Here is a 12,381-nt window from a genome sequence, read left to right on the forward strand (position 1 = left end):
GTCAGTTTTTGAGAGGTTTTTTGGGTGTGTGTGTGAATATCGCTCCTCTTGAAGGTGCCCTGCAAGGGAGGCTCCAGGGATCAGTCCCTCCCCTGGGAAAACCAGCCCTGGGATGGGGTGTGTGCGCGTGCGCGGGGAACCTCCCYGGGGGCACACGGGTGATTTCAGGCTGCATTTCCACCCGCTCTTCCAGCTCGCGCTGCTCTGCCCTCCCTCTGTGCTCCTGCCCACCCAGCGGCACCCATATAAACCCTCCAGCCAACATGTGTGCCGCGGTGCCTGGGCAGGGCCGGGAGGGTGCTCATGGCTCCCACCTCGGCTGCGGGCTCTCCCTAGGTCACAGCGAGGGTGTTTGCTGGCAGCTGCTCCCGCTGAGCTCCGGCGGGACCCGTTCCACCTCCCGCTTTGCTGACCCGCCGTGGGGATCCCCACGCTCGGACACGCAGGTAAGCAGGACGGCGGTGGGAAGCAAGCAGCATGAGCAGCCAAGGGGCACGCTGGCTACTGCTTCCACTTTTCCATTCCCTTCTGCTTTTTCGGGCTCCTGCCTTCTCCAGCTCTTAGCCACCTCTTGACTGAGGTACATTCTGCTGGGAGATGAGACCACCTTGTGTCTGATTCTTTGGGTTTTTTTAATGCAGTCACTTACAGCACTGTGAAAGTGTAATGCTGAACACCATGGACCAGGGGATTCCTTTGGTGGGATCTCCTGGGGTTTGCTTCATCCAGGATGAAGCAGCATCACTCTTGAACTGGTCCACCTGCCATCTATTTTACCTTCCTTCCATAGCTGCAGTGCCACCCATGCTGGGGAACCAGACAGCCTGGAGTGAAAAGAGGGCACTGTTCACTTAAAATTAAAAAAGTGATACAGGTTTATCCATAAGGGAGTTTATCTGGTAAAAGCAGGAGGTTATGGAAGAGCTTGTACRTGTTAATGTTGTTCTCCTGGGTCTTATCCCTTTGAACTTCTTGGGAAGAGAAGCGGTGGTTGCCTCACTCGGCGGTACCTCCACAGCGAGTGCTGAGCTCAGCTGGCAGCACCTTGGCTGTTTGTCCCCCAGAACACGAGCAGCCAGTGTGTGAGCTTACAATAAACGTCCCTTCCCTTTGCTAGACTCAAGGCAGAGAGAATTCTCAAAAAAAAAAAAGGAATGTGGAATGTTTTCTTTTTTTTTTCCTGGTGTCATCCGTCCACCTACTCATTTTTGTGGAGCTCGAGAAGCGGGGCTGGGCTCGTGGGTTTACCACTGTGTCCAGACACTTACTGCTCAGCTCCAGGGCTTTTCTTTGGCTCTAGACTCCCAAGGACCCAGCTGCGAGGGCTTGGATGGCATCCTTAAATACTGGATCCATCCTTTTAGCTGCCTGTCCAAAGGCTGGATCCAGCTCTTCAGCTATCAGCCTCTAAGAAAGGTCCACAGTTTCATGGATTTGAGAGAAAATAAGCCAATGAAGGGACTTGGTTGAAACTTTTTGAAAGGAATAAAAGGATTCTGAAATGATTTTCAAAAGGGGGAGAGAGAAGTCTTTGACACTGGGAAGGAAAACAGACAGAAAAGGTTAGATCCTCTTGCTACTCCCTTTGTGAATGCAGCTTCTGCCACCATGAGGTGCCAAGTCGCAGGATCTGGCAGTGAAGATCCCAACCAAGATGAGAAGCTTTCGCTGGGCAGTAGCACAGGCTTTGCTGGAGGCGACAGCCATGCGGGCACCAGCCACGTCCCCAGGCTCTGCTCCGTCCCCCCAGGCCACCAGCAGCGCCCAGCTGCCCCTCCGACGCTCCAGGGCTGAGTGTAATGCAAGCACCGGCCTTCAGGAGGGTGCGAAGAGAAGACTAAGGAGAATAGAGCCAGGGAGCACTGAACCCAGAGCAACCGTGAGGAGGAACTTCTTTATTGTGAGGGTAACAGAGCCCTGGCACAGGCTGCCGAGGAGGTTGTAGAGTCTCYTTCTCTGGAGGTCTTCACAACCTGCCTGGATGCCATCCTGTGCCCTGTGCTCTGGGTGTCCCTGCTTGAGCAGGAAGGTTGGACTAGATGATCTCTAGAGGTCCCTTCCAACCTCAACCATTCTGGGATTCTGGGATTCTGTGAACCATCCGCTCCCCACGGGGAGCTGGCAGCCCTCAGAGCACAAATCCCTTCTGCTGGAGGACCTGAGTCATAAAGAAAGGCAAGGGAAGGAAAAGTCACTACGATAGGGACAGGCTTGAAACAGGAAAGCATCTTCTGGCAGGGATGACCCTCGAAGAGGGACCTTAATGCCCTGCATGGGGCTGTGGTGACTATCCCTGTGCTCACCGCTCAGGAACATTTTGGGGAGGTGATTTGTGCGGGTGTGAGGAGGGAATATTCTGCAGTGCGATGTGTGCTGGGAAGGGACGAGCCTCACGCAGCAGGGAAGGAGGTCAGGCTTGGACGGGGCGGCCCCGAGGGGCGAGCCCGCGTCTGCACGGGGCCGCGCTGCTCCCCGGCCGCACAGCTCACCCGCTGCCCCCCGTTTCTGCGCAGGCGGCCCCACCATGCCCAGCGTCTTTTCCTACCTGAGCTCCGAGATCGACTGGTGCGAAGGCAACTTCAAGCGCTCGGCGGTCATTGCGGAGTACTACAACACGGTGAGCGCGGGCCGGGCGCCCCGGAGCCGCCCGCGGGCACGCGACACGGGGCAGCCTTGGTCAGTTCTCTCTTCCTGCTCCTTCCTTTGAACTTCCCGGTGCTGGGGGCTGTTTGCATGGAGAACGTTTCCTGGATTTCAACTAAATCACGGGACTTTTATTGCTTATAACAGGCACTTGCTCACAAAATGAGCTGCAGCCTGGGGTGCCTAATGGCACATGTGGGGCTAAGTTCCCACTAGGAACCCCCTGGCGAGGCTCCTTAGCCCAGATCTGCGTGATCCTGTTCTACCAGTCCTGCAGCTCTGCTGTCAACTGGGCCAAGTCCCACGCAGGGCTCGTGTGCTCCAGCAAAACGCTCAGGAGTGGCACAAATAGAGACAACACTTGCGGGAACGGTCTCAGGCAGGGTGGGAAGCCAGAGCTCATAAAAACAACGACAGGAAAGTGGGTGCGTGGGCTGGTTCCACCTCGAACCTCTGCTCTGCGACCCAGGCGCCATCCAGCCCCCGTCCCTGGGCTGCAGCCTCCTCGCTTGGGCTCAGTAGGTCACCCGTCTGAACTGGCCATCAGTGGTGGCCAGTGACAGGACAAGGGGCAATGGGTGTAAGTTGAAACCCAGGCAGTTTCATCTCCAGGTGAGGAGGAACTTCTGCACTGTGAGGGTGCCCGAGCCCTGGCMCAGGCTGCCCAGGGAGGCTGGGGAGTCTCCTTCTCTGGAGGTCTCCAAACCCGCCTGGATGCCGCCCTGTGCCCCGTGCTCTGGGTGTCCCTGCTGGAGCAGGAAGGTTGGACTGGATGATCTCTAGAGGTCCCTTCCAACCTTGGACACTCTGTGATTCTGTGATTCATCTCTGCAAGTGCCTCCTGCTACCTTAGTGCCATTAAGGGCTGACAAAGTGGTGAGGCGTGTGGATTTGCAGCCTTGCCACAGGTCTTGTTTATGACTTTTAGCAATTACTGTCCAACACTGGAAGTTCTCGTTTCTCAGGGAAACATTTCCGCCTTATTTTTAAGCTGCTTTCAATAAATTGCACATAGATAATTCCCTCACCCGAGTCCTGCAGCTCTGTAGCTCTAATCACTCTGATGGAGCTTTGCAGGAGAGATGCTTGGGCTGCSTTTAGTTATTTAAGAGGGGCACGCGGCCAAAATTAGCAGTCCTGTTATGGAGAGGATGTGCGCTCCCGCTGCCGGTTCTGATCAAGCGCTGCTTCCCGCCGGCGTTTGAGCAGACCTGTTGTGCTCTTGCCCATTGACCGGCTGTGTCTCCTTGCTGGGTGGAGCCCCAGAGCAAGGCAGAGGTCCTGAAATCACTTCTGTGTGGATCAGCATCTCARATGCAGCTGGAGATGTCAAATGCATCTGTGGTTCGGAGTCTCACTGGCCACGATGGAGAGGGGATGCTGATTTCCACAGGAAGTCTGAAAGTTACCCACTTTCATCAGAGTGTATTTAGGGCACATATTTGYGCAATCTGCTATTTCCACACATAGGCAGCATGTTTTCTAGGAGCTGAGACCCCATTTTTACCAGCATCCTGATTTACACCCAGACTCTCAAAGGGGTTCAGCATCCTTAACGCACTAAGAAGTGTCTTAGGAGCCTTCCAAAACCTCTCGTGTGTCTCACTTGGCTGTGTCATACTGCTGGATACCAGCTGGCACGGCCAGATGCTTAACTACCTTCTTTAGGACCCAAAGGCCTCTAATTTCCATAAAACAGTAACTCTTAGCTCACTAGTTGTTTTGTGGCAATGGTTTCTAAACTGCAAATCTGGACTGGCCTCAGGACAGGATTTCAGATGTGATCCCAACACTTCTGCTTTTCTCCCCTCCACTTGTCACCCACATTCACATTGCCTCTTCTCTGCAGCAAACCTTTGGAGTCTACCTTGCTGGGATTATTATATCAGCATTGGCTTCCAGGCCAGTTTGCCAAGGTTTTGGACTAGCTGGGAATCCAGCCAGCTCATTCCCAGGCTGCCGTGTCGCTAAGTCAGCAGAGCTTCCTAATGGAGCATCCTCCTCAGTGTCCTCCTCCCAACGCTGCCCGAGGCTGGACTCGAGTAGCTTCGTGCCAGCAGCAGCACCGGGCTCTGTGCTGGCCACGCTTGCTCTCAGCACAGCTTGGGGTGGATGCTTTTGATTAGAAATGAACAGCAAGGACATAAGCAGAGAATATAAACCATTTCCTTAAGTACCTAATAATTAATACACGGTGGTTCATGGTGGTGCAGTTCAGCAGCACGGCAATAACTCTTCATAGTGCCTCCATGACCCAGAAATAGATCGTCTGCTAGATGTTTGTAGAACAGGGCTGTACTACAGTGTCACCAGGGAGGGACGTGTMTTTCTGTCCTCATTTCTCTCCTGAAAGGAGTGATCACGATGCTGGTAATGACATCTGGCTCCTCAGCAGTGTSCCTGGCGTGTCCTGCATGGTCAGATAGCATCGCCGAGAAGTCCCCTATACTTCCATGGATCAGAGGTCAGCTGCAAGTGCGGATCAGCCAAATCTGCCCAAGCAGGCACTGACCTGCCCGCTGCTGCTGTCACGGTGCATTCCCCAGCCACACGCACGGGCTCAGGAACCGCTGCAACCCAGGCTCATTGCTCACCTGCCCAGAAATTCCTGCACAGGAACGGGGCAGGAATTGCCCAGCGCTTTGCAAACCCCACACAGACAGCTATTTCCTGCCCCAAAGCACTGGCACGACGCTGCAACGTCATGACACGCAGCCTCAGCTTCTGCTACGCAGGCCTGGCCATTGGGAACCTGCTATACAGGTTATAGCCTCTGAGATACTTGCTTCTGTCTTCGGCTCTGGGGCTCTTGTGTCATAAAGTACATGAAGGTGGAACGTGGGRAGGAAGGGGCCAAGCTCTTCTCAGTGGTGGCCAGAGACAGGACAAGGGGAAATGGGTGTAAGTTGAAATCCAGGCAGTGCCATCTCCAYRTGAGGAGGAACTTCTTKMCTGTGAGGGTGCCCGAGCCCTGGCACAGGCTGCCCAGGGAGGCTGGGGAGTCTCCTTCTCTGGAGGTCTCCAAACCCGCCTGGATGCCGCCCTGTGCCTCGTGCTCTGGGTGTCCCTGCTGGAGCAGTGGGTTGGACTGGATGATCTCTAGAGGTCCCTTCCAACCTTGGACGTTCTGTGATTCTGTGATTCACCTAAATCTGGTTCRCTGGCCTTCAAGTCAATGAATTCACTCCAGGCCAATGAAGCTTTTAGAAATCTCTTTTAACTGCAGAAAACATTTCTATTGAGTAAGAACCCGCATTGCGCCTGGGTTGCTGTTGCACCATCACTGCACTCAGGCAGCCACGGAGAGTCCTGTCCAAACCAGCATCTCCTGTCCGAATCCCTATCAGAGGCCTGTTCTCACCTTGTCATGGACGGACAGGTTCTCTGCGGGTCTGCTTCCACCTTAGGCTGCAAAATGCTGAATTGTACAAGCTCTGGGKTCTTCCCCTGTTCTTGCAGACGCACTAGGCTTAGAGCCATGTCTTGCTTTTCTCCTAAAGAAGCAAAGGTTGGAGTAGGTGGGCTTGGTTAGGAGATGTAGGACAGCAAGTCATGTTGCAAGTGAGACATTGTCATGAGCTCAGCRGGTAGGCAACCACAGGGCTGAGTCGCTTGCGCAGGTCAGCTTGTGCCTCGGCCCCATCACTGCTTTCTCACCTCTCAGAAATCCTGTGCAGGGGTGGCTGGTGTCTCCTGATCAGCACGGCCCAGTCGGRCGTCAGCAGAAGCCAGAGGGCTACGAGCGAGCAGAGATCCTGCAGAGCTTCCCGTGGGGTGTTGCTGGGAGCTAAGCCCTCCCAAGCACGCTCTAGATGGAGCTTGCCACGTGCCAAGGGATGATTCAACRCTGTACTTGCAAAACCAGGGCTCGGATCCAGCGAGAGGCGACGTCCTCTCACAGATGYGGTTGTGCAGCCGCTCAGCCCCTAAGCTCTGTGTTTGGCTGCTCTGCATGGATTTGTTCTGCAATCTCGGTGTTTCTGTTCATGATGTTCCCCTGACTATCCCTCCCTTCTGATATCTGATCTTGCACTTTTCATTCCGAATTAATGAAGTGATAACACTGCTATCATGTAATTAATGGCACTGTTGCAATGCCCAGTGGGATTCAGCAGGGATCCAGACCTCTCTATATGCAATCTTAAGCTCCTGCATTTCCTCACTTTTGACATGCATGCTGGCACTTGCATGTTGTTACCTTTCCTGCAGGTGTTTCTCCTCTTGAGACCTCTTTTTTTTTTTTTTTTTCCCCCTAAAATCCTCCTTTAACTCTTTTATGGGAAAATAAATGTTTGGAGCAAAGTTGCTACTTTAATATGTGGTTGGTTTTCTCAAATGTTTTGATTGTTCCTGCACTGTTTGACCCTGAGTCCGAGAGCAAGACCAGCACTTCCTTTCCATAAGCAGAAAAGAAATGTGCCTGGATTTGGTTCGAGGCATCTATAGAAAACCAATACCCTTGGCCTGAATATTGCTGCCAACATGAGTATCAAGTCATTTCATGGAAACCTTGATGAAGTTCAAGATTGATCTCCTTGTATTAAAGGGAATAGAGACCTTATATTAAGCTTGACTTGTATTTCCCTCTGGGTTACAGGAGGGTGTGTTTCATTTCTGTGACAACATCCCTGTGATTTGCAGCCTCAGCTTAAGTCCCGTGGGACCACACAAACCATGCATTCCTTTTGCAATTGGCTTGTGTAGGGAAAGGTCCAAGGAGGGGGGAGACTCCAACTGGGGAGGTCAGATCCCATGTGCGAGCCCTCAGTTAGCTCTAGGACGAAAGGAAAATGATTGTCAGGAGGAGATAAAAGTAATTCTGGTAGGTGGCCTAATGCCATTTTAGCAGGTCCTTCTGCACTGCCCGAATACAGCCCCAGGAAACCGGCTGGTAGCAGCGACAGGCCGAGCTCCAGCACGATCCCCTCCTCAGCCCAGGGAAACCAAAGTCTGTCCATGAAGCAGTTCTGTCACCTGGAAAACRGGGCAGAATAACTTTGCTGAATTCACTTGCAAAGTACACTTAAAAGACATTTATGGCTTCATATAATTATTAGTGTCCAGAGTACCTGCCCTTGCAGGCCAGGCGGCTTTGCATGTGACACTGCAGGATGTCATGTCTGTCCAGTCTCCACCTATGATTGTCCTGCTTGCATTGCTGCTCTCCACTGCACCCTCTCCCACTTGAGGATGGTTTTCCTGACCTGATGGTTTCCTGATGGTTTGCTGTGCTCGCCTTGCTCCTTGCACCTCCTTGTCGCAGAAGTCAAGCAGGGTGTTTCTGGCAGGCCTGGAATGACAGGACAGGAAGATGGTTGCAAACAGAACAGTTTTGGTGATTTGCTTAGGCACAAAAGCCAAAAAGGGCCACCACCTGAAGGGTGTCTTACCTTGGACTTGCTGCCACAGCGATACCTATCCTTCCAACTCCAGCCTTGGGAAACGCCTCTGCTCTTCCTCCCGTGCCAAGAGCAACACTTGCACTCCGTGGGGTGCTTTTCACTAGAGATCAGTATCCTCTTTGCAAAGAGAGATACTGAGGCACAAGGTGGGATGGGTCTTGCCCAAGATCATGCAATAAACTGAACGTGCCTCCTGCTTTTCAGATCAGCAATGTAAGCTTCTTCATCCTTTCTCCTGCCCTGCTCTACCTGAACCGTCAGTACTGCAAGCAGCGGACCTTCCCCTTGTACTTCGTCTGTGCCCTGCTCGTCTGTGTAGGTAGGTGCCAAAGTTGTGAGAAGACCTAACRCATTGTCAGAGCATGCAGCTCTTTATCTGCAATACTTTTGGCTCTGGAGACTGATTCTCAGTGGTCCAAGCTCAGGGACAAGCTGGGCTGGGACCAGGAGACCACATCTGTAGGAAGCCCTGCAGCGCTTGATTCCCACCAGCTGTGGCTGCGAAGTTCCCAGCCCGGTAAATCTCTGTGGTGCTCTGTGGACCGACTCATTTGAGTCTCCATTAACTCCAAGGTCTGTACCCTGCCCTTGAAGAATGTCCTTTGAAATCACCCCCAGGAACCTCCAGGGCAAGACAGGCTTGGGCTGTGACAGAACCTGCTGACACAACCTGCCTTGCTTCTTGCAGGTATTTTCTCCAGTTACTTTCACATGACCCTGAGCTACGTGGGACAGCTCCTAGATGAACTCTCCATCCTCTGGGCACTGGCTGCCGCATATTCTTTTTGGTACCCAAAGGTTTACTTCCCCAGGTGCATCAAGAGCAGGTATGAGATGTGGCTGCAGGCAGCAAGAGGAGGGATGGGGTGCTGGCATCTATGCATGTGACCCACAGAGTCCCCCCTAACCATGAGGTTACTGCAGCTGGCTTTGGGGACAAACCCTCTGTTGCTCAGCACTACACCTACTGAGGAGGGCAAGAAACTCTCCCTCTATGCAGGGCCCTGTKGAGCTCCCTTCGCTTAGAGCTGCCTGGCTTTGCAAAGCTTAGCAAGAAATTTGGCATGGCGAATTTCCAAGTGAGAGATTTGGGCACATTGGCACCATTGCAGGTGGTGTGGGCGCAGTGGATAAGCCTGGGGGTTGCCCCATCACGAACATGCAGACTGCTCCTGTCTGCAGATTTGCAGAGGGGCTGGAAGTCCTACTGGCCCTTGGGAGGAGCACAGCACCATCTGGGCAAGTGCAGCACTTGGGGCTTCACACCGAGAATGAAATCAAATGTTCCTGAGCATGAACACTCAGTGATCTGTGCTGTGAAACTGTCACAGYGTCCCCTGCCATCCATAGTGGGCTCTACCTGAACACTGGTGGTGTTTCCCCAGGACAAGCTGGCCCAGCTTCACTCTGCCATGCTGCACATGCTGTTTGCTGGGAGGCTCTCTGGACTAGAGGAGCCCGGCACAAACGATGGGGGGAGCCTGGGTGGGCACAAAGCAGCCGAGACAGGACCCAGCAGGGCTTTGCTCAGGGGATGCTCCCACCCGGGCAGGCTCTCCGGAGCCCTCGGAGCCGGCTCAGCGAGGAGCCTTGCAAAGCGCGGCTCCAAGCCTGCTCTTCCCATGGCCAAGAGGAGGTCACCAGGAGTTCACTGTGGAGACATGCTTGGGGGAGGCAGGCAGTGGGGAAGGGACCTGGGAAGGGATTTGCATGTGAAAAGCCTCTGTGAGCCCTATTGTTGTTCAGTCAGCCCAAATCTGCATGTTTGCGCTGCTGAGCCCCCTGCCAGCCACGGCTGGGGCTCTTGCYCTGCAGTCCTTCCTTGTGCTAAGCTCCTCTTGCCACGTTGGTGGAGGCAACTATGTCAAACAGGAGGCCCTGGAGACAACTTCCTTCTCCCGGGCAATGAGCAGGACCTCTTCCCTCCCTGCCCTGCACTACTGTGACCCCCAGGGCACTGATACTGCTGCCTCTTCTCCCCTTTAGGAAGCATTTCTTCTGGTTGAGTGGTGTCATCACCGTGGTCAGTACCTTCTTGTCCTTCATGAAACCAGCCTTAAATGCCTACGTGCTCAACTGCATCGCCTTCCACCTGCTTTACCTGACACGGAAAGAGCTGAAAAAGTACGGAGGGTTATCTGCAGATCCTAGCATGCTCACAACATGGTAGTGAGTGTGCACACAACGCCAAACAGAGCCCAGGGCTTCAGCAGCTCCATCAGCTACACCTGGGCCATCCGGTCTGCAAAGAATTGGGGTAGCCCGGTGGGGATCTGGGAAAGGGCACAGGCAGGACTGCGGGCAGTGGGATATAAGTGGGATATGATACTGGCCCAGCTGTCTTTCAGCATGGGGACAAGCCACAGGACAAGCATGTCTTCTACCCAGTTGCCATCTCTGCTGCTCTTTCCCTTTAATCGGTCTGTGGGAACCAATGTGGTGTTGGGGGGAACTTAAGCTCACTTAAAAACTCACTTTCCTTCCAACACCATATCCCGCTCCCTCTCCATCCTTGTCCTCCAGATGCAACGACAAGCGGGTTCACCGGACGGCCAAAATCATGATCATGTGGTGGGTCCTGGCCATCACCAGCTGGATAAGTGACAGGTGGCTCTGTGGCCTCTGGCAGATGATCAACTTCCCCTACTTCCACAGCTTCTGGTAAGGGCTGCAGCGGGGCAGGAAGCCGCTCCCTTGAGGAACGGAGGGCCGCGGCCAGGAGGGATGGCCGGAGGACCGCGGTGTTTGACAAGGGAATGGCCACATCCCTGCTTAGACACCTGCCCCTTTCCTCTGTGACCACTCATGCTGCTCCTCGCCCTGGCCCCCGCCCATAGATTTCGACCTAATCACTGGTTGCTATCCCTTACCTCCTCAGCAGCAGCCAAAGGCTGTTCTGCAAGCCAACGTGGACTAAAATCACTCCAGTTGAGCRTCTTGCTTTCCAAAGGCTGCATCAGGGAAAGCTGTGTCATGAGAGAGGTGATTGGAGTTATTCTAACRAGCAAACTAAAAGACAGTCATTTGTTTAAGCAAGACATTTCACTGCCTGACCAACCCCTGCTCTAAGGGAGGCATACAAAGCTCATCTCAAATTCATCCACACAAATCACAGGGATGAKTGGGTTGTGGTGCTGAGATATCGAGGTGACTGGGTTAGGCCTGGTGACGTGGGACAGGCAGTTGAAGTCTTCTGTGTTGTACCATCCCCTCCGCATACGGAACTGTCCCAGACACCCCTGTGCTCATTCAACGCTCCTGGGAACATTCTGCAGGAGGAAAACCTGCAGCTCTCCCGCTCCCTGCAGCCCTAGTGCATCCCAGGATCCGGGTCTTTCCCTGTCAGTGCTGTATCCCCCCAATCTATTCCTCCCTCCATCCTATCATGCGACCAGATACAGGGGTCTAATGCAGGACTGGGAGGAAGAGCATGTCTCTGAACAGGGCTAGTGTCTGCAAAGCAGTGGATGCTGCTGGGCCGGTGTCTCAGCTGAGCGCYGTGCAGAGCTGTCCTGGTGACAGAGAGGGGCTGCTGGTCTGTGCCTGGTCTGGCTGAGCGCAGCCCTGCAGCGGCTCCGGCCTCAGAGTGACGCTGCTGGTCCCACTCGGTGACCAAGTGCAGGAGGGCTGCGTGGTGGAGTTACTCCTGCCTCACAGAGCCTCTGTTCCTCCCCAGGCATGTGCTGATAGCCATGTCCCTCCTCTACTGCTGCCCTCTGGTCATCTACTTTGACGTCACCTACGAGATGCCATCATTCAAGCCTAAGCTGGAATATTGGCCCAGTGACTCCTGGCCTGTCGCAGTGCCTTACGTTGAGCTGGAGCAATCCCACAAGCAGTGCTAGAGCTGTCTGCCCTCAAGCATCCCTCGGGCATGGGTGCGTGACGCACTCAACATGTGTCTGCATGGGGAACACCTGGGCCACGCTTGCTCCTCAAACAAGGGCGATGGGGCTGGCGAGTGGGTCAGGGCGCAGCTGAGGCCTCGTGATGCTGGGCATGGAGCAGGGTGGCAGCCCACAGGTGGGTGGAAGACTCTGCCCGGACTGACGCTGGGGAACCGCAGATCTTCTCACGCTGGGGAACCGCAGACCTCCCTCTCCAGCAGAGCCCCACTGAGAAGTGGAGGGTCAAGGATGCTTCTTTTGTTTTCTTCACTAGTCAGCTGCAGTACCCCTTGCTGACAAGGGCACAGCTGCAAAGACAGAAGCCTAACTGGTGATAGCTGGGTTTGTTGGGGCTTCTCTAACTATTATTATTAATTTTATTTATTGATATATATGGTCTTGCTCAGGAGAGCCTTGCATTAAAGCTATRGACATTAATTTGCATTAGT

The 12,381-nt window shown here is 53.9% G+C and overlaps 1 protein-coding gene across 1 annotated transcript; it reads left to right on the plus strand.

Annotated features, from left to right (window-relative positions):
- Nucleotides 1-2,524: 2,524 nt before the first annotated feature.
- ACER1 (alkaline ceramidase 1) lies at nt 2,525-11,890 on the plus strand. Its single transcript, XM_026041469.1, has 6 exons — nt 2,525-2,617; nt 8,250-8,364; nt 8,734-8,872; nt 10,032-10,169; nt 10,569-10,706; nt 11,722-11,890. Exons 1-6 carry the CDS (start codon nt 2,525-2,527, stop codon nt 11,888-11,890), a joined length of 792 nt encoding a protein of 263 aa, XP_025897254.1.
- Nucleotides 11,891-12,381: the final 491 nt, after the last annotated feature.

Source organism: Nothoprocta perdicaria, unplaced genomic scaffold (assembly GCF_003342845.1).
Source record: "Nothoprocta perdicaria isolate Ctin4 unplaced genomic scaffold, notPer1 scaffold_286, whole genome shotgun sequence".
In the NCBI taxonomy this organism is placed as follows: Eukaryota; Metazoa; Chordata; class Aves; order Tinamiformes; family Tinamidae; genus Nothoprocta; species Nothoprocta perdicaria.